The 27,932-nt window shown below is 49.4% G+C and overlaps 2 protein-coding genes across 7 annotated transcripts in view; both read right to left on the reverse strand.

The window, feature by feature from the left end:
* Positions 1–13,125, reverse strand: part of PHLDB1 (pleckstrin homology like domain family B member 1) — a 47,935-nt gene extending 34,810 nt beyond the window's left edge. For all 6 annotated transcript variants that reach the window (XM_065946166.1, XM_065946165.1, XM_065946162.1 and 3 more), the window contains exons 1-4: positions 12,880–13,125; positions 7,093–7,171; positions 6,316–6,439; positions 5,230–5,400 (exon numbers count right to left, since the gene is read on the reverse strand). In XM_065946166.1, coding sequence (XP_065802238.1) covers positions 5,230–5,400; positions 6,316–6,439; positions 7,093–7,152 — 355 coding nt within the window. In that variant the 5' untranslated portion in view covers positions 7,153–7,171; positions 12,880–13,125. The remainder of the gene's footprint in view (positions 1–5,229; positions 5,401–6,315; positions 6,440–7,092; positions 7,172–12,879) is intronic.
* Positions 13,126–17,522: 4,397 nt separating this feature from the next.
* ARCN1 (archain 1) overlaps positions 17,523–27,932 on the reverse strand; it is a 30,120-nt gene continuing 19,710 nt past the window's right edge. The window contains exons 6-10 of the mRNA XM_065944191.1: positions 26,755–26,920; positions 24,112–24,259; positions 23,710–23,818; positions 21,151–21,355; positions 17,523–19,466 (exon numbers count right to left, since the gene is read on the reverse strand). Of these exons, the coding sequence (XP_065800263.1) occupies positions 19,377–19,466; positions 21,151–21,355; positions 23,710–23,818; positions 24,112–24,259; positions 26,755–26,920 (718 nt within the window). The 3' untranslated portion in view covers positions 17,523–19,376. The remainder of the gene's footprint in view (positions 19,467–21,150; positions 21,356–23,709; positions 23,819–24,111; positions 24,260–26,754; positions 26,921–27,932) is intronic.

A 27,932-nucleotide genomic window follows, 5' to 3' on the forward strand; every position in this document is an offset into this window, starting at 1 on the left:
GGCGGGGGACGCGCCGGCCGAGCCCGCTCGGGGTCCCGCAGCCCGGGGCAGGGGCAGAAGTGCGGCGGGGAGGAAGCGTTCGCGCGGGAGGACAGAGAGAAGGAAACGGGAGGGACAGACACAGAGGCCAGAGGGTGAGCAGCCAGGAGGCAGACGTGAGGAGAAGCGGGGGTCTCACTGAGAGCACTCTGCGGTGGGAAGTCACCAGACGCCGGCATGGGCCAGGCCAGCCCCCAGGTCAGCGTGGGCAGGCTGGCCTCCGTGACAGCGGAGGTTAAGCTCTGACATTCCATGGCTCCATGTATTAGAGAGAAGCCGCAAGCCAGTCAATCCTAAAGGAAATCAACCCTGAATACCCAGTGGAAGGACTGATGCTGAAGCTCCAGTACTCTGACCACCTGACGTGAAGAGCTGACTCCCTGGAAAAGCCCCTGATGCTGAGAAAGATGGAGGGCAGGAGGAGAAGGGGGCAACGGAGGAGGAGATGGTTGGATGGCTCATCGACTGGATGGACATGAGTTTGAGCAGACTCCAGGAGATAGTGAAGGACAGGGAATTCTGGCGTGCTGCAGACCATGGGGTACACAATATATTAGAGAGAAGAGTGAAAGTCCCAGGAGTCCAGCCAGGTCACTGGGTCCAGCTGTGGCCCTCAGTCTGCCACTGTGACAAGTGGGAGTTCAGGGCGAGGCAAGGCTCTGTGAACAGTCTTGAGTCTAGCTCTTGTCTCCACACTATACACCCCTTCCTCTGCCCCCCTGGCCCCCACTCCCCACACTCCCAGCAGTTCACCTTACCCCATGACCCAAACTGGACCCAGGCACTGGCTCTTCCAAGCTAGCCTATTTCCTTGGGCTCCAGAAGCCAACTTACCCCTTCCCAACCACAACCAAGCATGCAAAGGGCTCCAGCAGAGCTGGCCCACCCCAAGGAGGTACCTTCCCATCTAGAAAGAGTGCCACCCACCTCTGGAGCCCCTGGGACCATGCTGAGGTTCTGGGCCAGGCAGGTACTCACCACCCAGCCTCAGTCCCAGAAAATTCCTCACATTCCAGGACCTGGCCTCTGGACACCAGAACCTTAAGGCACATGCTGTGTTCTCTCAGACATCCTCTGTACGCTCAGAGCTCACAGAGCCCCACACACTTCTCTCAAACACACACCAACACCTGCTCAGCCAGACACCACTCATGCTCTGAATCACAGACACCCCAGTTAATGTGTCTCATACACATTTATTCTCCAGCACACAACCTCTCAGGCACCAGTCCCTCTCTTGGTTCCGCACTCACTCAGGCACAGATAGCCCTTCACTCAGCCTTAGAGAGACTGAAATCAAAACTCCACCTCCTGGGACTTCCCTGGTGGTCCAGTGGCTAAGACACCACATTCCCAATGCAGGGGGCCTGGGTTCAATCCCTGGTCAGGGGACTAGATTCCGAATGCAGCAACTAAGACCTGGAGTGAAAGTGAAGTGAAGTCCCTCAGTCGTGTCCGACTCTTTGCGACCCCATGGACTGTAGGCTACCAGGCTTCTCCGTCCATGGGATTTTCCAGGCAAGAAAGAGTACTGGAGTGGGTTGCCATTAGTAGCCACATAAATAAATATTTTTAAAATATTTTTATTTATTTATTTGACTGCACCAGGTGTTAGTTGCAGCACACTGGATCTAGTTCCCTGACAAGGGATCAAACCCCAGACCCCCGCACAAAGTTTTAGCCACCAGACCACAAGGGAAGTCCCAATAAAGAAATATTTTTAAAAAGCCATTTCCTTCCATGACTAAAAAAAAAAAAGTCAACCTCCTTAGAGAAACAATCAAATAATTTTTCCACCCTCGCTGAACACCTACCCACACTGCCATACTACACACACACATACACACGCACACACACACACATGCATGTACACGCATGCACACACTCACATGTGCACAGGCAGCTCATTCCCCTTCTGAAGGAAAAAGGAAAACCATATAGGGTCAAATGCAAAATAGGGGGAGGCTTAAAAAAACCTCCTCAGGAAATGTGATTCATCGGTCTGGAAACTGTGACGGCCAGCTGGACAGACCCAGACAGACCCAGAGGGCACTGCCAGGGAGAAGCAGGGCAGCAGGCAGGCGCACCCAAGTGGGGAGCTAGGAGCTTTTGCTTTCTCTCTCCTTCCTTTGAGCTTTATCAGTTGAGATCTTTATCAGTCTTGTCACAGGGGACAGTCAAGGCTTCCCTCCCATTTCACAGAAGGACTAACTGACAGCTGGGTGGAAGAGGAAGCGGTCCATCGTCCTGGATCCCAGAGGGAGGCAGCTGTGTTACTCAGGAATCCTGGCTCCAGCCCCATTCCAGGGAGCCTCCTGGCTGGCCCTCCCAGAAGCCCCTACCCACCAGCAAGGGGCCTGGGGAGCGAAGGAGACTCGGAGGAGGCTCAGAGGCAGGGGCTGGCAGCGAATGGCTCCGAGAGGGTAGGGGACCTTCTGTCTAGACAGCCTGGGCCCCGAGCTGCATGGCTTTCTGGGTCCTTCCCTACTGGGTCTCCTCCCGGATCTTTCATGTGGTCTGGCACTGTGGTCTCAGGGTGGGGCAGCCTTGACCCAGATTGAGATTCCTCCTCATTTCCTTGGTCCTCTTCCCAGCTCCATCCACCTCTTGCTCTGTAGAGAGAGGGCCGCCTGGGATGTCCCAAGGTACCTGGGGACAAGACTGGAAGCAGGATCTTCCCAGTTCCCTCCCATCAGGGCCCCACGGCCATAGCTTTCGCTCAAGCTGTCGTTGGCATCTGTTTTCTGCCAGCTTCCCCCCCACCCCGCCCCTGGCCCAGGCATATTCCTGCTCGAAGAGCCTGTCACTGCCACTCTCCTCGTTATGACGTGTGCCTCTCCAAGTTGCCTATGGCTGGGCACAGTGCCCAGAATGATGCAGCCAAGGACCGGCCCAGCCAGAGAGGGCTCCTTGTTATTTCTAGGGTAGTCCTCTGGTTTTTCAAAGAGGGGGTCCCCCCCACACACCAAGGCTGGATGAGGGAACAAGACAGGGAAAATGATTCTCTTGCACATATGCCCACAGATAGGCCGGTGGTCAGTGAGTTCTCCTGTCTTCACAGGAGCACACCCGTGGACGGTTTGGTACCACCAGCCCTGAGTTCACCCTGCCCCCTACTTGAACACTGTGATCCATAAACACAGGGAAATACACAAACACAGAGATACACAAGTCCAGAGTCACAAACACATCCGGAGACACATAAACACACTCCAGTCACACAGACACACAGAGATAGCACTTGCACCCCGAGCCACCCAGTTTCCAGGGAAACGCACTCCCAAGAATGTCCGGAGTGGGGCCAGGCAGGGCTGGGCTTGGGGCCTTGCTCCAGAGATGAGACAAGGAAACCCTCAGCTCCTGGAGCCCAGGGGAGGGGCAGTGCTGGGGAGAAGAACACCCGTTCCTTTGTGCCTCTGCCTACCCCTCCCCAGGCTGCCAAGCTTCTGAGACAGGCTAGCCTAGACAAGGCGGCTGTGGGGTGGGAGGCAGGGAGAGGGAAGGGGGTTTAGGGTCAGGAGAGAGTGGGAGGGTACATACTTGGCAGGGTGGGCTTCTGGCTGGAGAAGAGTTGAGGGTCACTTGGGCCACAGGAAATGCCTGAGAATTCCATCTCAGCCCAGGCCCTCCCTCTTCCCACAGAGCTAAATGCTGCCCTGGAAAGACCGAGTGGGAGAGACCTGCAGAGCATGGGTTCCTCCACCCTTGTCCATTCGTGACAACACACAGGAGCAGAGTGTACTTGCCCAGGAACCTGAGGGGTTTGGGGGTGGGCTCTTGCTCCGGCCTTCTCTGAACGCTGCCCCTGCCTCTCCTTGCTGCTCTGCTGTCTCACTCGCATGTACCCAAATCTTGGGGAAGATGCTCTCTTGGAAATGGAAGAGGAGGACGGTCTGGAGCCAGATGGCAGCATAGCCAAACCCCCAATTTATGGGGGGCCCCCCTTAGCTGGAGTCAGATAAGAGGGAGAGATAACAGGCCCTCTGGAAGAGACGAGGGCCTGTTTGCTGCTGGTGGTGGAGTCAGCTGTCCCCTCCTCACATACCCCCAAGGGCAGGCAGGCTGGGTCTTCTGGGTCAGTCTTGAAGGGAGAGACCCCAAGGGGTGTGAAGAGCAGGAAAGAGGGAAACAGTGGAGCGGGTGGGATTCCCACTGCCAAGGAGCTTCCAGCCAGTCAGAGGTGTGCCTGTGCTTAGCGACTCAGTCATGTCTGACTCTTTGCGACCCTATGGACTGTGGCCCACCAGGCTCCTCCATCCATGGGATTTCTCAGGCAAGAATCCGGGAGTGGGTTGCCATTTCCTCCTCCAGGGGATCTTCCTGACCCAGGGATGGAACCCACGTCTCCGGTATATCTTGCATTGGCAGGTGGACACTCTTTACCACTGAGCCACCTGGGAAGCCCAGTAAGAGGTAAGAGTCCCCAGAAAACACTGCCAGGGCATTGGTCCTCCTACTTAGAGCCAGGCTTAGTCCAAAGCTCCCATCCTTTACGGCTACCAAGCCCACTTTTCACATCCCCCTAATATGATGCTTCACTGTATACACTGATGCCCAGGGCAAACACACCTGGTCTATCAGAGTGCTACCTGGGCCAAGCCCTTCCTTACCTGCCTCATCACCATAGTAACTGGAGGCCCAGTTTTTAGAGCTCCCTTATACAATAGAGAGACCTGTTCCTTTGGGAAACAGAGTGGTAAAGACATTCGTGATCCAGACGCTGTTGTCAACAGTGTTTTAACAGTAGTGAGCGTGCCCTCGGATTTTTTTGCCCTTGTCCCATCTCCCTTGTCCTGCTCTCCCCAACCTCAACAGCTTTCTAGAACACCTGCCTCTTGGCATCGTGGAACCATGCCATTGTTCCCCTCGTTGCTGCTCCAGCTCTTCTCCCCTAACAACCATTAGCGACCACTGCACAGCTCCCCGTGTCCTCTGAGAGCAGGCAGCGGAACCTCTTCTCTCCCTTCCCACCACAGTGTGAGAGGTAGGGTGGGGCGACGGGAGAAAAGCCGGTCTGGATGCTGGCGGGGGTTTTGAAACGCACCTGATCCAGATGCACCTGAGCACCCCACCCCCAACTTGGCCACTCAGGCAGTTACCATGGCAACCAAAACAGCAGCCTTCCCCTGCACCTGTCACGCACAAGCTTTTAAACAGAAGCTCCCTGGCTTCAGGGTGGTCAGACCTTACCCTGAGTGAGCCGAGTGGGCTGCCGGACCGGGAGCCCATCAATAGTGCAGGCATTGCCGCAGGGGTAGAGGGTGAGGGTGCCCCGCAGGTTCTCAATGTAGCAGTGCTCCGGAGCCAGGCCTGGACCCTGCAGTGAGATGTCCCTGGCCGCAGAGCCAATCACGGTCCTCCCTGAAGACAGGAGGCAAGTGTCAGAGGGCCGGTCCAAGTGGAGGAGGCAGGGAGGGGCTGGGAGGGCCACAGTGGGACTGCCATCTCCTACTCCAGGAAAAATCACTGCCCACCCCATGGGGTCCCTGAGCCTGGTGGAGACAGTGAGGGGTAGGAGCCTGTCTCGGCCCCAGAAACAGGAAGGCCCAGAGGGCACAGAGGATCTGAAAACTTAGTAGGAGCTTCTTCTGCAGAATTTCCTTAGTCCCCCCAAGCCCCCCTCCCCAGGACCTTTCTCTCCTTCCCTAGCCTCCCCCATCTTTTCTTCCAGCTCTCCCTCCCCTCTCCTCTCCCTCCCTTCTGCCACCTGCAATCCTTGCCCTCCTCACACCCCCTCTCTCCCCAGCCCCTGGAGGGAGAGAGCTCCTGGACTGGTATTTGGAGAATGTGGGGAATGTAGTATCACCCGGGCAACAAGTGCAGCCAGGAGAGGAGACAGGAAGGGCAGAAGCTGCAAGGTGGAGGGGGCTGTGCCAGGGCCTGACTCGGAGGTCTGCCCCAGGCCCATCTTGCCCATCTCTCCAGCTCCACCAGTGCCTTCTCCCTCTCCAGGCATGGCCCTGGAGTGGAGTCCCCTTTCTTCTTGGCCACACTGGTTGCCAAGAGCCATGCGCTCTCCTATTTCAGGGCTCTCCTCCTGATTTCTAAGCTGATCTTTAATCCTGGTCATGGAGCCAGATTAGTCTGGGGGAGGCACAGACAAGGGAAGCAAACTGGGGGGCGGGGTAGGGGGGCGTTGTGACATGGCCTCCCATTTGGGGAAGGTGAACACTGTCAGCAGGTAGCAAGAGGGGCCCCTGCATGCATGCCTGGATTCCCAAGCAGGAATGTCTGTAAGGATGGAGGGGTGGCAGGCAGGATGCACCCCAGACTCACCTTCTTCCAGCGGCAGAAGAGTGATGGCTGTGCTGAGCCGCCCGCTGCCCAGGCTCACCAGATGGGGTTTGTCCGTCTGCACTTTCAGCCCTTTGCCTGTTTCGATCAGGTCCAAGGGTCCTTTCTGTAGGTGGTGGAGGTAGGGGATGAGCATCATGAGAGATTCCAGGCGGGCACCATACCACCCTAGTCCCAGTCACACCAGCACTCTCTCCAGCACCTACCCTCTCTAAAGGGCTCTGTAGGTGTACAAAATCTTGTGCAGAGCGGTATTCCATTAAATTGTAATTAGATCTGAATCTAGGCCACTAACTCGTCCCACTGGATTTATCTCACATCTTGGTTTAACTGCCCCTTTTGTCTATTAGGACAGAAACAAGGAGAAAGTAAGGAGAGCTGGGAGGTGCTTGCTAAGAGTTGGGGGGGGGAGTTGCCATAGAGGGGACCAGTCAAGACTCATCCCTGTAGACTTGTCCATGGCAATCCACTTGGCCACAGCTTGCCCCTGTTAAACTGAATTACAAGAGAGGGCAGGGCGGAAACAGCTACAGCTCCGAAGTTGAACTGTAAACCACTTCCTGACTTTCAAAGGGTATTTTCTGGGTGAACCAATTAACCTAATTCAGCTAAAGACTTAGCTGTGAATAGGCCTGGGACCTGGGGAAGAGCATGGAGGTAGTGTGGCTGTCATCCTTGAGCTGGGACCACAGGGAAGGAGAGGAGCCGACCTCACCTCACCAGATCGCCTTCTTGCCCCATGGCCCCCACCTTGCTCACCTGCACCAGGGCCGGGGTCTTACATCCAGGGCCCACCTGGTTCCTATTGAGAGTGTCCATGTTCCTGGCCCCAGAGCTCCTGTGGACACAGCAGAAAACAGGTGAGGCGAGGAGGCCGGGGCAGAAAGGGGCAAGGAGTGGGTTCTGCAGCAGTGTTCTCAAGGCAGCAGCGATGGCACAGCGGCTCCCAGCAAGCTCCTGCTGAAGGAGACCTGGAGGCAGATCAGGAGCTTGGGGGGTGGTGGGGGCCATGCGGGGGGCGGGGGGGTGGTGCCACATCTTCACCCACAACACAGGTCAGCGTGGATGCTACCCCACCACACCGGCCCTGACCCCCCCAAACACACACACAGAGCGCCCCCCCAAAAGTCCTATAGGGCCCAGACCATATGGTCTCTCTCTTGCCTCTGACAGCCAGGACCCAGGCCTTGGCAGTTGAGGACCCTCGGGCATCAGAAGCCATAAGAAGGTGGGGAAAATCTACCTTAGAGAGGAAAGCTAGCTCAAGGCAGCCCCTCCAGGGACACTGGTAGACAGGGGGCCCCAGGCAGGTGGCAGGGCTGAGCGGGCGCTCCCTTCCACAGCCTCTCCCGGTCTCTTTCCCCAGGGGTCTCAGAAGGATGTTTTCTTAAAGGAGACACGAGGGGGAAATGCCACGATTACTGCCATCTCTGTCTCCTCTCCTCTGCATCCTCTCCTCCCCAGAAAGCATCTCACCCACCCCCACCCCCACAATCAGCAAAAATAAAAAATAAAACCCCCAGTGGTGACTAACACTGAGAATATAGGACTCTTGGGTTCTCAACCTGATCTGGTACCGTAGGGAGCTGAAGTCCTTAGAACCAGAGGTAAAACAGATGCCAGAGCTCCAGAGCCTTCCCCATCCCTCCCTCCATGGCTCACAGCATTGGCACCTGAGAACTGTGAGGAAGGAGCTTTGTGTTCTAATCTGTGCCTACGTGCCCATCCCTTGGCCAACTTGCTGAGGTGAGAAACTTCCTATTGACTGCTGCAATGTTACTGGGGAAGCTGAAGAGAGTGTGACCACAGGGAGGGAGGGAGACCCAGGAAGGCAGGGTTCCCTTCCACTTTCTCTTCCAGCCATCTTCTAAGAGACTTGGAGAGGAAGTGGGGCAGGAGCCAGCATTCCAAGGAGTGTCTGACCCTGGCAGTGGGGCCCAAAGGTCTTAGCAATAGTGTTACTAATTTTACCCTCCCAGCTTCCACCCTTCCGGACCTGGCATGCATCGTCTCCATCACCATTTCCACCCAAGCTGGAGGAAGAGACGCTGGAACGGGGCCTAAGGCCCACCCCAAGTCTGCCTGGGAAGAGGGAAGGCAGAGGCCGTTAACCTACAGCAAGGCGCTAGCCGGCCTGGCACCTCCCCAGGAGATCTGGCCAAGGGGAAGAATTTCCAGGGACAAAGATGGCGCTACTGCTTCTTTCAACTGAGGGAAGTCCTTCAGCTTTCTGAGGGAGGAGAGGCAAGACAGTGAGTTGGGGATATAAGCGTATATAAAAGAGGGGGTGAGAAAAACAAAACAATGAACAATGGTGAAGGAAAGGCATCACTGGGTAGCGGAAAGAGCTTTAGACTGGGATGCAAGAGCCTTAAATTATAATCTTGACTTTCTTATTTATTAACTGAGAGAAACTTACACATGTTATTTAACTTCTCTGAGTGTCAATCATTCTCTATAAAACTGGAATAATGATTTATATTTAAAAATAATATTGTCTGGAGTACTGCTTGCCTGGGGCTAGGGGTGGAATAGGTGAACCAATTAGACCTGTCAGAGGGACCATCTAATGGGCTATAAAAATGTGCAGATTTGGGGGACATGATAGAAATGTTCTAAAACTTATTTGTGATGATGGTTTGCCCAGATATGTAAATATACTAAAAATAATTGAATGTACACTTAAGTGAATTTATGGTATGAACATCATTCCTCAATAAAACTATTAGTTTGGTTTTTTTTTTTAAGATGATTGTTTTAGAAATTCAGAAAGTGAAAGTTGCTCAGTCCTGTCCAACTCTTTGCAACCCCATGAACTATACAATCCATGGAATTCTCCAGGCAAGAATACCAGAGTGGGTGAAGTGAAGTGAAATGAAGTCATTTAGTCGTGCCCCACGATTCTTTGCGACCCCATAGACTGTAGCCTACCAGGCTTCTCCATCCATGGGATTTTCCAAGCAAGAGTACTGGAGTGGGTTGCCATTTCCTTCTCCAGGGGATCTTCCCAACCCAGGGATGGAACCCAGGTCTCCCGCATTACATGCAGATTCCTTACCAGCTGAGCCACAAGAAAAGCCCTAGAGATTCAGATATTATATCAAATGGCACTCTGTGAAGTGCAAAGCACTGTAAATATGCCGATTACTAGCATGAGCTTCCTGAACTTAAGTCACTTCACTTTTCTGGGCTTCAGCTTCTTCATCTGTCAAGTTTGTCACCATCACTCTGTGAGGGAGCAATGAGTGTGTTCACTTATTTACACCACTGATTTCAAGTGGCGATAAATCCTGTAAAAGAACGAGGTTGATGGGGGAAAAGAGTGATTGGAGGAGAGGAGAGAAGGGAATAAGGAGGTGAAAGAACAGGAAGAGATAAGGAGAGAGGTGTAGGGAGAGACGGAGAAGATAAGAAAAGATGTAGAGTCTGGGAGGCGCGAGGCTGTGGCTCCAGGTCCGAAACTCAATCCAGGTGGAGTGGAGATACACCAAACCGAGGCGTCCCAGCCCGGGGGCGGTGCTCTGACCCCGGGGCTGCACCGCTGCCCGGAGAGCCGCCACCGGGGGGCGCTCTCTCTTCCCGCCGCTCCCCCGGCGGGGAGAGCCAAGCGAGCTGCGCCGGGGCGCCCCCCAGCGGCCCCAGCGGCCGACCTGCTTGGTCCCACCAGGCTGCCCACTGCCCTGGGCTGTTATTATACCCAGCCGATTCACCCCTCCGGCCTCCGCCGCGGTCCTGGGAAATCCGGCCCGCCCGCTGCCAAAAAAAGGCCGCTGCGGTGCGTGTCCGGCTCTCTGGGAGGAGGGGCTGGGGAAGCGCCGCGGTCAACCCCGGCTCTCGGTAGCGGTCTCCCACTGCGAGCTGAGACGCCCAAGCGCCTCCTCGGGCGCAAGGTGGCAGAGGCCTGGATATCTAGAGAGCCCCGCGTGGGCGAGGCCAGGGCTCTGGCAGGTGACCCCGCGCCGGGCCCCGCGGCCTCCCGGCCCAGCGCGAACGCCCGGGCATCCAGGCCACCGGGGATCCCCTGCCCTACCTGGACCCCAGCTCTCTGCCCGCGTGGGGGGAGTCACCGCTTTGGGGGACTCGGTCGGTCCCTTAACGAGGGGCGCGGGAGGCCCTGGACGGAACTGGGAACTGGGAAGTTCCAGAACCAACAGGGATTGGAGGAAGTCCAGCCTCCAAATCGGGCCCCAGAAGAAAGGCCGGAGGTCGCCCAGGAGCGAGAGCGGTCCCCTGTGGCCCAGGCGTCGCACGGCCCAGGAGCGAGGCCGAGTTGGGATCCTTTCGGCGCGCGTCTGCCCTCGAGGAAGGGCCGCTGGCAGAGGAAGGGGCCGGAAGGGAAGGAAACTGAGGCCGGGAGCCCAGTTGGGCGGGGCGCCGGAGCCAGGCAGGGGCCGGGGAGGACGAAGGGGAAAGGACGCAGAGAACTTGACTGTTAGTCGCTCAGTCGTGTCCAACTCTGCGATCCCATGGACTGCAACCCGTCAGGCTCCTCTGTCTACAGGACTTTCCAGGCAAGAATACTAGAGTGGTTTCCATTTCCTCCTCTAGGGAATCTTCCCGACCCGGGATCGAACCCACGTCTCTTACATCTCTAGCATTGGCAGGCAGGTTCTTCACCACTAGCGCCATCTGGGAAGCCCTCAGAGAACTTTAGGAGATGGGAAATCGGGGGTCTGCGGAGGGGTGGGACGGGAGGGAAGATTAAGGGTTTGGAGAGAAAAATAAAAGAGGGAAACTGAAGAGTGAGGGAAAAGGAGGGCTGGGGAGAGAAGACTGGGGGCAGAGGATGGGGAGGAGGGGAAGAAGGTGGGAAACAGGATGGAGTCCGGGGGACGCAGGGGAGGCGGAGGCGGGGGTCGGGGGAGGAGAGACAGGGACCAGAAGGAGAAGGACTGGGGGACGAAGGAGATGGGGGAGACTGGGGACAGACGAGTGCTCAAGGTAGGGGGGTGACGGCCCGACAGCAGTCGAAGGTACCCAGGGCCGTGGAGCAGGACACCGTCGTGGGGACGGGAGGTGAGGCTCTGGAGTGAAAGAGGGGTCCGGAGGGCTGGCCTGGGGACCCAGCTGTAGACAGAGACTGTAGGCGGGCAGCCGGGGCTGGAGCAGGCGGTGGGACGAGGCGCAACTGTAGTTTGGGGCTGTGATTTTATTTGTGTGCGGAGTGGAGGTGGGGTGCCTCCGCACGGAGGGCTCCCTGCTGCCCCTCGCCGCCCTCCCCAGGGCCGCCAGGTGGGACAAGGCCGCAGTGTTGGGCCGCCCCGCCCGCCGCTGACGCCGGACAAGCGGCCTTTCTTTGGCCGGGCCGGGAGAAGGGGCCGCTTGTTTGCGCGGTCCGGGAAAGGCGCGGCCCCCAGACACCGCCGGCTCCCCGTGGGCGGCTGCGGGAGGGGGCCGCGCGCGTGGCATTCGTGTGTGCGGACTGAGTGTGTGATGGGCGTGAGCGGCAGGTGGGTGTGTGAATCGCGGGCTGCGTGTGCGCGGGGGCTGCAGGTGTGGATGTGGGCTTCTTAGGGCTGCGGGTGCTTGGCGTGTGCGCGGAGTGGGTAGAGGTCTAGGTGTGTGTTGGGTCCCACACGTGTCACGGCAGAGAGACGGGCGTGTCCGCGTGGCGTGCGCGGTGGAAAGGGTGCGTGGGTGATGCCGGCTGGGGCGCCGAGTGTGTCTGCGCGTGGGATGCCTGACGTGGTGGTGGGGGGGGGTGTTATGTTTGTGTGTAACCGGCCGGATGAGTCAGTCCCCGGAGCCTCCGGGACCGCTGAGCTAACGGGCCCAGAATGCAGCTCCGCCCCGGCGCCCTGGGTCCCCCACCGGGCCGCTGCGTCTCCCGGCCCAGCCTCCGCTCGCGCGCGCCTCGGCGGAAGCGTCCGTGGAAGCCTCGGCAACCCCGGGGCCCCTCCCAGTCCCCCCCGCCCCCGCCCGCGCGCTTCCCCTTCCCCGAGGAGCCCGGATGACCTGGCTCAGCCCCGGCACTGGGGAACTCCGCAAGGGAGTCGAATCTGGACTGTGCGGGCGTGGCAAGGGCCGGAGACTCACGGCCCCCACGGTCTCCCCTTCAGCCTCCCGGACCCCTAAAGACGCGGGGCCCAGGCAGGGCCCAGGAGGCCCCAGATGTGCCACCCATCCCCTGAACACACCCAGCGGTCCCTTCCGGACAGCACTGCCTCCGAGCCCGACTCCGCATCCCTTTCCTGTCCCATCAAGGCGGCCCAGCCCGGGACGGCAGCTGAGATGCCCCCAGGGGACCCCGCTGTCCTGGCGCAGGGCTCTCAGTCCTTCTGTCGGCAGGAGAGGGGAGGTGAGAGGAGCAGGCGGACGAGACCCCGCGAGTGTCGCCCAGTCGCCCGCAGGAAAGTCCTGGGACAAGGATCCGCGTTCCCCCCGGGGCGGCAGGCGGCGGGCGGCGGGCGGCCGCGGTGGGGCGGAGCGCAAGGGCCCCCTCTGGCGGTGGCGCCGGCAGCGGCTCGGGAGGGCAGGAGCAAGTCGCTCCCGGGAGAGCAGCGGAGCCCGCTCGGCACAAAGCCCCCCGCGTCCCCACGCACTCACCTGCGGCGCCCCTCTTCCCCTACCGGCTTCTTCCGGGATCTTCCAGCCCAGAGCTGGTCTGAGGGCTCTCGCCAGGTCCCCGGGACTTCCTCTTATCCCGTCCCAGCCGCGCAGCGAGCGGGACCCGCAGGCGTCGCGGGAGGGAGCGCCCTCACCTCGAGGGGAGAGGGGCACACCGGGTCTTTCGCCCAGCTCGGCAGCCGCGGCCCCAGACTCCGAAGGACACTCTTGCTTTTCCTTGGAAGCCCGCTGAGTAGGAGGAGAGCAAGTGGGTCCCGCCTTCCAACCCCCGCCCCACCACCCCGCTAGTCCCCGCCCCGTCCCCCCGTCCCGTCCGCCCGGCCAGCCAGAGGAGACGCCCTTGCGGGACTGGAGCCCAAGGTCCCCCCACCCAGCCTTTCCCAGAGCGGCACCTCCCCCCACGCCCGCACAGCGCGCGCTTTGTTCATCTCCGCAGCTGGGCTCTCCACCACCACCACCACCGCGTGCACACCCTGTCCCCACTCGCCCTCCCCTTCGGACTCTCCTGGACCACCCTCCACCCCTAGGCCTTAAGGCTCTTCTGAGGGTGTTTTCCCGTTTCTCTCTAGTCCGCCCCCTACTCTTTTTTTCAGTTTAGATGCCTGAATCCTCCATCAGATCCCAGTGAACTTCATGGTCGCAGCCGGGCATGTTCCTAACATCTCCGAATATCTGCTGAAGGTATCCAGGTCTATCTACCCTCTGTCGCCCCTTCTCATCCTACTCCAAGCCCCTCCGCCAGGACGAGCTGTAAATGGGGTTAATAACCGTCCAGATAGGGCGTCACAGATATGTCTAAAGATAGGTATAAGAAGGCATGGTAAAATGCCGCGCAAACTGGAAAGCACAGGAAAACCGAATGGAATTATCATCTTGCCCCCCTGTCACTCCACCCCCACCACAACCTGCGGGATTACAGTTGGGAGGCAAACTGGTGCTCAAAGTGGTTGAGCATAGCATCCTGTAGCAGTTTGGGTCTCTAGGAGGAAGGGTTTATTAAGGAAGAAGTGGGTGGGGAGGACCTGAGAACCTTAGAGAAGCCTGGAAACAGCCTGGGAGAAGGTTATTCTCCTTTTCAACCACCACCCGAAATCCAAGCTGACAGCCGATCCTTACCTTGTAAAGCCAGCTCTTGCCCCAGGAGACTGATGGGGGAGGACCTAGGGATCTGAACTCAACTAGACTGGACCTTTTAAACCTGCACTGGATGGAGCCCTGAGACTCTTCCTCCCTGAAGGACAGGAAGCAGAAAGCCCCCAAGGCTGTGACATTCCAGTGAGCAGAGGACAGCAGAAAATAATTTGTGGTGGACAAGTCTTGTTCTGATTCAGTGCTTTTACTGTGCTCCCTGTTTAACCCAGGAACAGCAGGAAGCTGAACTGCAGGAACCTTTGGTCACTCATTGACAGGGCCAGCACTAGCAGGGGGACCCTCCCCACCCCCAGCTGAAGGCTGGAACCAACGGGACTAGAAGCAGGAGGGGTGGATGGCTCTTTGCAGCTACCTGCTGTAGCTAACAGAGGTCAATCTATCAGGCTTCATCCAGCATGTGCCATGGGTATCAGGAAACCCCAGGATCTGTCCAAGGGTGGGGGAGCAGTGTTGAGAGTGGAAGCCTCTTATTCTTTCTTCATACCTTTTGCGGATCATAAAAGTATTTTAACTCTAACCACCTTTCATGAAGCAGATCACAACAGTAATTTTCAGGCTATTCTGTTAAATAAAAAGAAAAGGAGACAAACCCCAAACTTGTTGTATCTTATGTGCCAAGACCCAGGATTTGAGGGAAGAGGCTCAGATTGGGGTGCCTCACGGACTCTTCACTTAACTGTGCTTCAGAAATCCAACTCTTCCTTACTGTCTGGGTCAGGAGGAATTTGGGGGAATAATCAAGCCTGCCACAGAGGCAGCTGATGCTAAAGCAGGGGGTTGAAACATCACCTAACTGCTGTCCTCCCAGCCCAGCAGTCCGCTGAGCCCAGGACAAAGGCTCTGTGCAGTGTCCTTGCTCCCGCTGTGTCCGGGCCCTGTGTTCCCACAGTTGGAGCGCTCAGGGGACTTCAGACCTACCATCCCCACCCTCCACCCCCACCCCGCTCCACATCTGGAGCCCATCAGAAAGACTCAGTCCTCTCGCACAGTTACGCAAGAGGTCGAGCAGCTGGGAGCTCAGAAAGGGGGAGGAAGAGAGAAGAAAGCAGAAAGCAGCTTTCCAAGCATGCTTCAGACTTTCCGAGATGGAAGCAGGGGGAGAGGGCAAAGGCTGGGTGTGGAAGAGTGGATTTTTGAAGGCCCTCTGCACTTGGTTACGAATGTCAGGAGTCGATTTCCACACCCACCCTGTCCTAGCCACAGCACATTTCCCAGCTGTCCCTCCTCTCAAATTGTACTCCCTCCAGCCTCAGAAAGAGGTTATTATTGCTCATTACAGCAAGCAATCCCTATAGATACACACCCTACCCCAGGAAGCTATCCCTTCTGACATCTTTGGATCCTGAACTCAGGCATCATTAGTGTAGGTGTGGTGGCACCGATGATGCCAAGTAACTAACTCCTCACTGCATTCAATTTGGGGAGAAAGTTCAAACCGTTCTTCAGTAGCTGAAAAGAGCAGAAACTCTCTTCTCAGCCTGTTTTTGAAATTACGCAATCCACACTTCTATTCACAGCTAAGATACTTCCAAGCTGAGTGGAAATTTTGTGTAGGATGGAAGACTGGACTTCCATGGCTCTGGACCTTCCTATGAGCAGAAATGAACAAGGATTCATTCAGGCAAAAAATGGGAAACAAGACCTATTTCCATTTCTCTCAGGGCTTTGAATTTGTAACTTCTTTCCCAGATAGCACATCAACCTGATCTCAGTTACACCTATGGGAACTTCCCATAACCCCTGCCCTATGAACAGCAAGGCAAAAAAACTTTCCTTTCTGGCCAGTGGGAGTAGGGGATAGGGGAGTGGCCTAAGCTTCTAAAAACTGCCTGGTTGCTTGACCTCTTGTGTTGAGGGGACAGCTCAGTTTGGATAAGAGTCTAAACTTCCTAAAGGCTTGTCTCCTCATCAATCACTAACTCCGTAGGGTGAGAGGTGAAACTGACTCTTGTAGAGATGTTGTCTGCTCTTGGGTTAGGAGCAGGACACAGCAGCCAACCTACCTGTGGATCTTCTAGGAGTTTCAGAGAAGCTCTACAGCTGCAGGTATATTTACCAAAGGGGGCAAAAAGAGGGAATGCAGAGAAAGGACGGTTGCAATGATAGTTGTGCGTAGTCCAGGGGAGTCAATTCTGCATTTTTGCTTAATTTTTCCTTTAAAACCTACCCAGACCAAAGCCCTCACCTTTAGAGACCCACACTGAGAATCCCTAGTTGCAGTTGATGTGTCTGCTTTAGCAAGAAAGCTACACTTTTAAGGAGGTACAGCTGTTGCTTCTAGTTCAACCTTCTTGAGGATGGGCACTTTCTATTTTCCTCTCTTCCTCCCATGAGCCCTGCAGATATAAACTTTTTCTTTTTTTTTTTTTTTTCAGATCTTAGCTCACCAACCAGGGATCGAACCCGCAGCCCCTGAAGTGGAAGGGCAGAGTCTTAACCACCGGACTGCCAAAAAAGTCTCACATAACTTTTTAAAAAGCTATTCTGTATCGACTCTGGAAATCTGAGGCTACCTAGTGTGTACGATTTCAACTGAGGGCAATGTTTCCTGCAGCGATGCATGGGCTGATTAATTTGGGGTTTGATACTGAGTAGATGAATGACAGACCTTTTCTTAAAAGGAACTCACCTCCCTCCCTACCTCCTCTATGTGGAATTAATGAACCCAGAGCAGGAACCACAAACCTCCTACATCAAACAGAATGCTCAGTCAGATGTAATTATTTTGTTAGTCTCCCTCATAAGAAGCCAACAAAAAGTCCACCTGACACCATGGAGGTATCAGCTGCCAGAGGGTGTGGTGTGGGTTTGGTGTGCTTCATTTCACTGGATTAACATTACAGCCTCAGGGAGCCAAGCTACACTTTAGAAACATTAGACAAGATACTTGCTAGTTCTCTTAAGTTAAAAAAAATTCAAAATCTTACCTCTCACCATTAAAATAAAAACTTATTCATCCCAGAAACTTATTATTCATCAGAGATTTGCCTTCCAATTTGGTGACATTCTATAGTTTTAAACTTAAATAGAGGGTAAGGAAGCAGCCTTTTCGGAGGCATTATTCAAGGCATTCATCACTCATGCCTGCATCACTTACTTCTTACCACTGTTTGTCTAATGGGGAAGAGAATGCACCAAGGTATCACCACCTATGGTTACTCCTTCAAGATGAAGCTTCATTTTCCTGATTCTACAACTGCCCCTGACAAAATCAGGATCAAAAGCCCACAGTGTCATCAAATTCAAAAGCTACACTGTCAGGAGTACATGTGTATGTGTCTGTTCTCAAATGCAGAAAAATACACAAGGAGGTACAATACTTGTTATAGGGAGAAAAGGCAATGAATACTCTTAGAGATTATTTCCTCTTAAAAGAAACATATCATTAATTTTTAATCTTAGATCCCATTACATCATTCTGAATCACCAAGATGACACCAAAGGATGAGAGGGTCAACAGTCTAAAAACATTCATTTTATAATACTCTTTATTTGATTAAAGAATCTGTCTTCTGTGTGTACACTGGAATGTTATATTCCCTATTTTACAGGGTTACAAAATGTCTCTCATTTTAAATATTACCCCAAAAGTAATTTCAGAAAAAAAAGTTTTTGTGAAACTAAATCTCACTTTTAAAAAATCATATGGACAAGCAACTCTCAAACAAAACTGAATTAATAAGATTCCTTGTCTACGTAACTACATGACAGATTTCTTGTCCCAGTCCCCTTCCTCAAAAAACCTTATGTGGAAACCAAGCTAGAAATAAGGATTCTTCCCTGATGCGATTAAGGGGAAGGGAAAGGCCAGAAATTTCTTTGGCAAACAATTCCATCCATGGCCATTTGTGTGTGACTGCTTTGCTTCAAGTACAGTACACTCTTTGCAGGGAAGGCCAAATGTTCAGAGTGGAGTGGTACTCTCCAACCAGCTGAGAGTGCAGGAGGGCGTCTACTGTCATCCATCTCTCCCACCCACCCACCCCCGCCCGTGGCTGCAGCCTGGCAACAACTCTACCGATCCCCAGTGCAAGACTCGATTAAAAGACAACACGAGGCTGGCTGATGCAGTCTTCTCCACTGAAGAAATAATGGATGGCAGGCTGAGAAACAACCGCTACATGATGACACTCAACAGAAAAGGCTTAGGGGAGAAAAAGGAAGGATGTCAAAGATGGGAAGGATAGGTTGCTGAAAAAAATGTTGAGGAGGCTAGAAAGGAGTATTATCAGCAATTCCTATACAGCAAATATAATCAGCTGCATCTTGAAAGCCTAAAAATCTGGTGGTGAAACTGCAGTCTCCTTGACAGTTTAGGGCCAACAGCATTGGCACAAAGACTCACTGAGGGTTCAGCCTCCAAAATCATAACCTTATTTCAGATGGAAAGGAAAAAACTGATGACATATAGAGAACATTCAGGAAGAGGGAGGTGGTGAATCTCAGGAATGCGAATGGATTACAAAGACCAAGAGCTATCATGTATTAGCTGAAGTACCCAAAATGTGGAGAATGGAAGGCTGGGTAGCACCAGCAGCAGACATGATTACCTGCGGGTGTGAAATCCCTAACTGGACATGACCATTCTCCTCCAGGACACTTTGAAGTGGGGGGCTATGCCATCTGAAAGCTGCTTCTCAGCTGTCTTTACTATTGACACAATAGGATTCACAGTAGTGTTCTAAAGCAGAGCGACAAACCTGAAAGAAAAACGGCTTGGCAAAGGAGTGGAGGATGAATAGATATAGGAAAAGGACATAATACAACCTTATCTTTTAATGTGCAGACCTCATACCCCTCAAGCAGTTCACTTGTATAGTCCAAAAATCAAGACTGGATTAGAGCAACCTGTTACGGGAGTGCCAGATACAATGCCTATATGCAGATGACCCCAGGGCTTGATTGGATATACAAAAGAAAAAAACTGAAGGCAAAGAAGGGTGAAAGATTAAAATCTTCCGCAGAGAATACTTTTTAAAAACAAAGTATGAAATATATTTAAGGATTCAATTAAAAGAACAACTTAGGCAAAGGGAAAGAATGATTAACTGGGGGCATTCTCTGGAGAGCTTGCTTTCCTGCTGGCCAGTAAACCTGCCAAAGAAATCAGCAGCCTTTCCCTGTATGGTGTGCCACTGCTTTGCCAAAGAATGTCTCTGTGACACTGAAACACTGAGGGGGAGTTGAGGGTCCTTGCGCTCAGAGAATCGTGCACTGCATTTGGAAAAAAAAGGGTCTCCAATGGCTTGTGGGTTTGGAAAAAACTCTTCAGCCACTGCTGGCTTCTTCATTTGAAAATTTTCCTTTTCGGTTCCTTCTTGGTATTACAGAATTTCATACTTATCCACTAGGAAAGTGGTCTCTGTGGAAAACCTTACAGGGCTGTTTCCATCTACCTGGGTCACTTTGGTAACCTAGGAAAACAAAGAAAGAGTAAGGTAAAGCAGAAGAACAGTGGGTCTTCAAGGTGCTGGCTAAATTCTCAGTACAGAACAGATCAAATTCATGAAAGCAATATAAAAAGTTTAACTCAGAAATACTAAAAAGTTCAATTCACAACTGCAACTCACAGCATCACTCCTCCCCATCAACATGATTAATCTGTTCTTTGACAGAAAACACAACTCTTGGGATGACATGTAGAACGGTATTAAGTAAAAGGTCCAGAGTAAGCCGCCACTGCCCAGGCCCTGCCCTATAAAACCCATTAGGTCACAGAAATTCTATAAGAATGATCAATTAACATTTTGACCCAAAAGGCAATATTTTAACAACTCAACATTACTTGTTAAAAGTGCTCGCAAAGTCTCACTAAGCTACTCTACCATACTTATTTTCCAGATATGGCTGGGTCGTTCTAATGAGATTTCTTTTTAGTAATAATAAACATCCAGTTTAATGAATTACCTGTAACAATGGTGCCTGTAATGGTACCAACACAAAACTTTAACCACTGACTCACATTTTCTAATGAAGTTCTGATAGAGCAATTTATACTGTCCTGTTCTTCAAAAGGTCCCTAAGAGGAAAATGTCTCGGGTTCAACAATGTGCTCCAATACTGATGGGGTTGAGCCAATAACTGAGTGGGGGCAGGGGAGAGAGAAAACTGACAGAGGAAAACATCTGACAGAGGAAATTATAACTTCCCAAGCACTTAGAGGCAAGACAGAGACCATCGGGAAAGGTAAGAGTGCAAATCAACAAGTCAGAGGTGAAGATGACAATATAAACTCAGTGCTTGTAATGCAATTTCAAAAACTAGAAAAATAAGGAGTTAAAAATAATGACCTAAGAGTTAAAAATAATGACCTAAACAGTTTAAAGGGAATTCCCTGGCAGTCCTGTGGTTAGGATTCGGCACTTTCACTGCCACGGGCCTGGGTTCAATCCCTGGTTGAGAAACTAAGATCCTGCAAGCCATGTGGTGCAGCCTAAACAAATAAATAAGGAACAGTTCACAAATTTCCACTGTTTTGTCTACCTAAAGGACAAAGTTTACAGCAGAAATGGCTTATAATGATCCATATTAATGATGGGAAAGTGTCTTTGGGATCAAATCAAGTGACAATACTACAAAAGTCATTACTAAGTCATGTGCTGAATGCTTTGATAAATGGATTCTAAGATAACATGGGATTACTGAAAAAACAGGCAACTAAGAGATACAACTCCTGCACACCCATAATACTTTTATACATAGTCACATTCAATTTCTTTATCTGATCTAGAGAAAAAAACTGAAATAAAGCAGGTGAAGAATTTGACCAAGACTGTGGCTCAGCATTAAAGAATCTGCCTGCAATGCAGGAGACTTGTGTTTGATCTCTGGGTCGGGAAGATCTCATGAAGGAGGGCACAGCAACCCACTCCGGTATTCTTCCCTGGAGAATCCCATGGACAGAAGAGCCTGGTGGGCTATAGTCCAAAGGGCTGCAAAGAGTTCGACATGACTGAAGCAACTGAGCATGCATGCAATAAAATGAGACAGCAATGGAATCCATGCGGGACATAGTTTTTTCTGATTTTTCTGCTCTGTCTTATGAAGTCATCTGTTCTACCACCTTCCCCGTGTAAGATCTCTATTAAAAGGGAATACCTGTATGTTACAGTAATTTTTTTTGGAGATGAAGGAAACTTGAACAGGGAAGAAGTCATTGGGCTGCCCAGCAATGCTGAACTCAAGGCTGCCACTCTTATTTTTGGCATCAATCACTGGCAGGCACCACTCCAAGGTATTTCGTCGACTGTCATGTCGATACTCGCCATCAATCTCACCGATCACTGGAGCACCAACACCAGATCTGCCACAAGAAACACCCATGTCAAGTTAGCTGTCCAGAGTTAGAAAAACTCTGCCAAGGAAAACCAGCCCCAAATTTGATTATGCTTCTCAAATTCCGCCTGCTTTTATACAGTCCTAGAAAAAATTACACTCCTTAATAACCTCAAGGACCCTTACACTGGCTAAGGGTTTCACTCATCCCTTCTCGTAGGTACAGATATATACAACCATAAGTAATTGGCAAACAGTCATGAGCCGTTGCAATTTATGGACTAGATCTGGAGCTGGCAGGGAACTGAGACTGACAAATGTGTGAAGTGGGATGTATTTCAAAAAATCCTGCACTAGTGGTTTGCTGCATTGTCAAGAAAGAATTTTAACATAGTGTTGTTCTCTTTACAGATGCCAATGAGGGGGAAAATAGGTTGATAATAACAGTGGAGGAGAACTTAAAATGCCTATGGTTATTTAGAATGGAAATGAATTTGGACCTCTGAGAGAATATTTTCAAAAGATTTCAGAATGTTTCAAAACTTACTGTAGTTGATGCCAGCGGGTTTATTTGATTTACAATCCAGGAAGTGAACTTTTATTTGGTAAGTGAAACAATTGCCCGTGGGCAAAACATGAGCATGATGGCAAAGAGAGACACACAATCATCCTAAATCTGCAGGAGAACCAGGGCTAGTTAGGATGTATTTCACACCCCCACACACGGCTGACAGGCAGTGTCACCTACTCCTACACATTCTAAATTTACCACCTTTTAATTCACCAGTGACATCCAATGTTTGCATTAGGGGCTCGGTAAATAAGGGAGACCAAAAAAACTTTTGATAAGGGTGAGATAACAGCATTAACTCTTTTATGCTCCCAGTTGTATATATGTTTCTTCCCTTTGCCCTTGTTCCCATTCTGGTTCTGAGCTCTAATTTGATCAGTTCTAGACAAAAGGGTAAAGTGCTGTCCAAGGGTCTCTTCTGGAGACTGTTGCAAAATTGAACTAAGACACAGGAAACCACCATAACCACAATTATAGGGTAGATGGAGAGGCCTAAAACTTGTGGCATCCTAAAAATAGTCTAGCAAAATAAATCTTGACAAAATAAAACCCACACCTGTCACCAACGCCCAAGTCTCAGGATGGTTCAAGGCAGACATCTATTGTTCTGAAATAACAACCAAGCTGTGAAGAATTAAGATGATTAGCCCATTAAAGGGGACACTGGTAATAAATCATGTTTTAAAAAATGGAAATAAGAATGACTAAAACCAGACCTGGCCATGTTAAAATCTGAATCAAACTACAATTTAATTTTAATTCAAATTAATTTGACCAAAACTGCATATTAAATCAGAACCATCTTCTCTGTAATAATAACTGAGCAATTTAACAGTAAAAACACACTAAGAATATACTTACTAGGTATTCATTAAGCCCTGTACTTAATCATGGGGATGCTGAGAGGCAGAGGAGAGGAGCAGGGATTCAATGGTGAAATAATAGTTCAGTAACTGGAAATGCTAGTGAGGAGATAAAGTAGAGTATTTCTAGGTGATCCTAGAAAGTATGCCATATAAACGCACATCAAAAGCTTACTGGAACTAAACTTCTGGCGGTGATAGATTTTTGTTATTTTAAATGTGATCATGGTTTCACAGGTGCATATAGGTCAACACTTAACCGACTGTACAATTTAAACATATGTAGTTTATTGCATGTCAACCATACCTCAATGAAGTTGTTACAAAATTTCCTGAAACTAATGCAAATACCTTATTTCACCAAGAATAGTACCCTGAAATCACACTCTCATCTTTAGCTGGTAACTTAGCAAAGAAGGTGAAAAAAGAAGAATTCTGTCTGACAGACTCAATTTCTTATTTAAGAGCTGCAAAATAAGACAGAGAACTGGCTCCTCCTTCTGGAAACCTTCATTACTACAGGAACAAACTGAAGACCAACATCGGAAAACATCTTCAGAACTACAACCAGCTTTGTATGTTTGGCTTTAAAGTCAGTAATATCCACTCCTTCAAAAGTACACAGTTGGATGCATTTTGACAAACGTATCTTGTAAGCACTTTACAATCAAGTCACAGAACATTTCCATCATCTTCAAAGTTTCCTTGTGCTCCTCTGCAATCAAGTGCCTGATCTCTGTCTCAAGAGTATTACCTTTTCAGAATGTCTTCTACATGGAACCATACAGTAAGTATGCAGTCTTTTCTACCAGGTTTCTTTCACAACTGGCCTTTGTATCTTATATATCTTAGCAGCGATAGTCAGCTAAGTGTTGCCTCCAAAATTGAGTTCTAAAAGACTAGTTTTATAAGCTCACTATAGAAAAAGCAATTATGTGGGGAACTTACGGGAGTGGAATGGTGATAATCACATCATTCAGTTCTAAATTATCTTCTTGTAGCTCATATTCTATGTTGACATCACAACCATTTCCACTTTCTGAGGGCCAGCAATTAACTGAAGACAAAAGCAAAGCAAGTATACTAGAACATTAGGAAAAGAATGAAGCAAAGTTAAGATAGCAAATCAAAACTGATACCAGCCTTAAAACTTTCTAATGTAAACTATTAAAGACAATGGTTTCAAAATTAAAGATATTAAAAATTAAGTCTAATCATTAAAATACAGTCCATTTTAAAAGGTCATTTTGTCAAAAAGAATTATGGCAATAAGGGTAAGAGTGCCCAAGTCAGGGCTATTTCTAATTCTCAATGCAGACTAGCTTAGTAGGACTGGCCAGAGGCACTTACTTGTCAGTGGAATAAAAGATTCTTCTGTGGTCTGTAGTCTCCACTTTAGCACCCCTACATCACTGTTGACTGGAAATGACTTCTCTGGATTCTTCAAACCAATTAGAGATTCTGCAGTGAAAAGTTTTTTATCCACATTTGGATGGGTCTGAAATGAGAAAGGAAAGAAAATTTCTGAGGTTCAGACATGACAAGACAGGAAATAAATTCCTTTTGGTCATACATGGCCCGTAATCTAAACATCTAAAAGAGGGTGCCTAAAAAATTCCAATTATTTTTGATTTTGAAGAAAGATTTCCCTTCTTCAAAGACTGTTTTAAAAAATTTTGTCTGCTCTGGGTCTTCACTTCGGTGAGCAGGTTTAGCAACCCCACAGCATATGGGATCTTAGTTCCTCGACCAGGGATCAAACCCACATCCCCTGGTTGGAAGGTGCAATCTTAACTACTGAACCACCAGGGAGGTCCCTGAATGACTTTTAAAGATTTAACACATTTTAAAAATAGCAATAAAGTAATTTTTACTCTAACCCATTTTGTTTGTAACAAGTTAGTAATTTTTTAACTGAAAAAGTCAAAAGACCATCAGCTAAGTCCTTTACAAAAATACTTCAAGGGAAAAAAAAATACTTCAAGGGGAGCAGCGTCATGGTGGGGCCAAGCGTGCCAAATAGAAGAGCAGAGTCAGAGGTTGATCAGCTGTCTGTGTCACACAGCAGTCCTCACCTTACACTAATGAAGGAGAGGGAAACTGCGGCTGCTAAGTCACTTCAGTCGTGTCCAAGACTGTGCAACCCCATCCCTGGGATTCTCCAGGCAAGAACACTGGAGTGGGTTGCCATTTCCTTCTCCAACGCATAAAAGTGAAAAGTGAAAGTGAAGTCACTCAATCAAGAAAGCTCTGTGCAAAGTTTACTTGCAATTTTGTGTAGAGAGCTAAAGTTGTTCAAACTCAGGCCAAATAAGATGGACTAATCTTTATTAAAGAAGTCATATTCAGGGGAAAAAAGGAAAAAGAAGAAACTTCTGGATTGACAACTACATACACTTTACGAGCCAGCAATGCTACTGTCAAATAATGTAAGCACTACTTCCAAAAGACAACTGTGTGCTGGTGATGCTTTTGAACTGCGGTGTTGGAGAAGACTCTTGAGAGTCCCTTGGACTGCAAGGAGATCAAACCAGTCATTCCTAAAGGAAACCAGTCCTGAATATTCACTGGAAGGATTGATGCTGAAACTCCAATACTTTGGCCACCTGACTCGAAGAAGTGACTCATTTGAAAAGACCCTGATGCTGGGAAAGACTAAAGGCAGGAGGAGAAGTGGACAGCAGAGGATGAGATGGTTGGATGGCATCACTGACTTGATGGACATGAGTCTGGACAAGCTCCAGGAGTTGGTGTTGGACAGGGTAGCCTGGCATGCTGCAGTCCATGGGGTCACAATGAGTCGGACACAACTGAGCTGAGCTGAACTGAACTAAGAGGGAGGGAAAAAAGTAGACAAAATCACCTTTTTCTCTAAAAAGGTTTTGTTCTTGTGACAAGAGATGAAAGATCAACTATCTAAATAAAATATAACAATCTTCTTTGGTGGTCCAGTGGTTAAGACTCCACACTTCTAATGGAGAGGAGGTGGGTTTGATCCCTGGTCAGGGAACTAAGATCCCATATGCCACACAGCGAAGCCAAAAATTTTTAAACATAAAATAAGACAGGACTTCCCGTGGCTCAGTGGTAAAGAATCCAACTGGGAATGCAGGTGATCAGTCCCTGATTCGGGAAGATCCCACATGCCATGAAGCAACTAAGCCCATGAGGTACAACTACTGAGCCTGTTTTCTAGAGTCTGGAAGCCTCAACTACTGAAGCCCGTGGGCCTAGAGCCTGTACTCTGAAGCAAAAGAAGCCCCTGCAGTGAGAAGCCTGCACACCATAGCTGAGAGTAGCCTATGCAGCAACAAAGACTCAGCCAAACCATCAATAAATAAATAAAATGTTTGAAAATAATTAAATAAAATGTAACAAGTGTTATAAAGATTTCTTAGAAAGAAGTCACATAGATAGAACATACTTATTTTTAAGAATTTTATGTACGTTTCAAATATACTATTAGATACCGTCCTTCAGCTAACAAAACAAGCACTGGCAGTTTATAGAGTAGCAGAATGCGTAAACAGTGTCATAATTTGTTTTAATAAAATATCTGCCCATTAAGTTTTATTTTTTTTTCCATTAAGTTTTAAAACTTGTTGTTTCTTTAACTATACTTCAAGCAAAATCCTAAATGAATTTACTTTTGCATAATAGTAACAGATAAGCATCTCTTTGTACCTCTGTTAGTGAGTATGAAGTCATTTATTAGATTTCAAAATGACCTTTCACTCATTTTCAATATTAAAAGGCCATACTAATACAGTTGCTGTCAATCACTCACAACTGGCTTGGGAAGGCATTTATCGACTCAAGGCATCCACTGTAGATAACAGATTAACTTTCTTCCTATGCATCTAGAACGGTACTAGTTACATAAAGTAAATAATCATCTGTGTTCTATGGTTCATACAGGAGCTCCAGCTGAAAAAGATTGTGCTCAAAGTAGACAAAAGCCTTAATAATCCCTTATTAAAAGCCTCTAGGCACCTGTAGCTGTACTCCTTTCTTGTCTTCATTTTCCACATGAAGACGAATTCGGCCAAACTTATCATCTGAGATCCTAAGCATGATCATGCCGTGCAGCTCCATGTTCTGTAATCCTCCATCTCGGCCACAGGTTAACGTGATCTTTTCCTCAATCTTCATGTGCACACTGTAGAGAAAGAAAAATAAATTTGTTCAGAAAGGTAAAAACTAGAATTCCCTTTCTCTGGGGTTTAATGCTGATTAGCCATCAGCAACTTATTTTAAGGTGTTGTGGCCATATGTATCAAAATGTACAGCATTATACAAACTATTACATTTTTTTAAAAGTTTATTTTTGATTGCTTTGGGTCTTTGTTGCTGTATGCCAAACTATTACATTTAGAATGGATAAAAAGCAAGGTCTTGCTGTATAGCACAGGGAACTATATCCAATCTCCCAGGATAAACCATAATGAAAAAGAATTCCTATATCTGTATATGCATAACTGAGTCACTCTGCTGTACAACAGAAGTGAATACAACACTGTAAATCAACTACATTTCAATTTTTTAAAAAAGGAAAAGAATACTTTGTCACTATAGAAAATAAAATAAAGCATTATATCCTTTGGTTTAGTGATTCTTCATCCAACATATAAGTCTACACCTGTGAAAAACAATGTTGTATGTTATTCACTGAAAAACTGTTTGCAATAGTAAAAATTTAGAAACAAATGTCTATCACTAGGAGGACGACTTAAATACATAAAAGTATGTCAACAAAAATGAATACTGGGCAATTACAAGAAAAAGAGGAATTGACAAAATTATTTATTTGAAAATAATGTCAAAAATTTAAAAACCAGGGACTTTTCTGGTGGTCCAGTGGTTAAGACGCTGCATTTCCACTATAGAGTGGGAGTTCGATCCCTGATCAGGGAACTAAGTTCTCACATGTTACACAGTGTGGCCAAAAAAGAAAAAAATAAATAAATAAAATGGTGACACGAATATATGTATATCCTTTTTTTCTATTGCTAACATTTTATTCCATTTGTTTGATCATTTGCCTGCACTATGTAACTACATTTTACTTTTTCTCCTGAACCATTTACACTCAGATCATATACATCATGGCCCCTTACCCCTAAACATTTTTCAGAATATACTTTGTGAGAATAGGATATTCTCTCATATAA

Source organism: Muntiacus reevesi, chromosome 9 (assembly GCF_963930625.1).
Source record: "Muntiacus reevesi chromosome 9, mMunRee1.1, whole genome shotgun sequence".
Taxonomy (NCBI): Eukaryota; Metazoa; Chordata; class Mammalia; order Artiodactyla; family Cervidae; genus Muntiacus; species Muntiacus reevesi.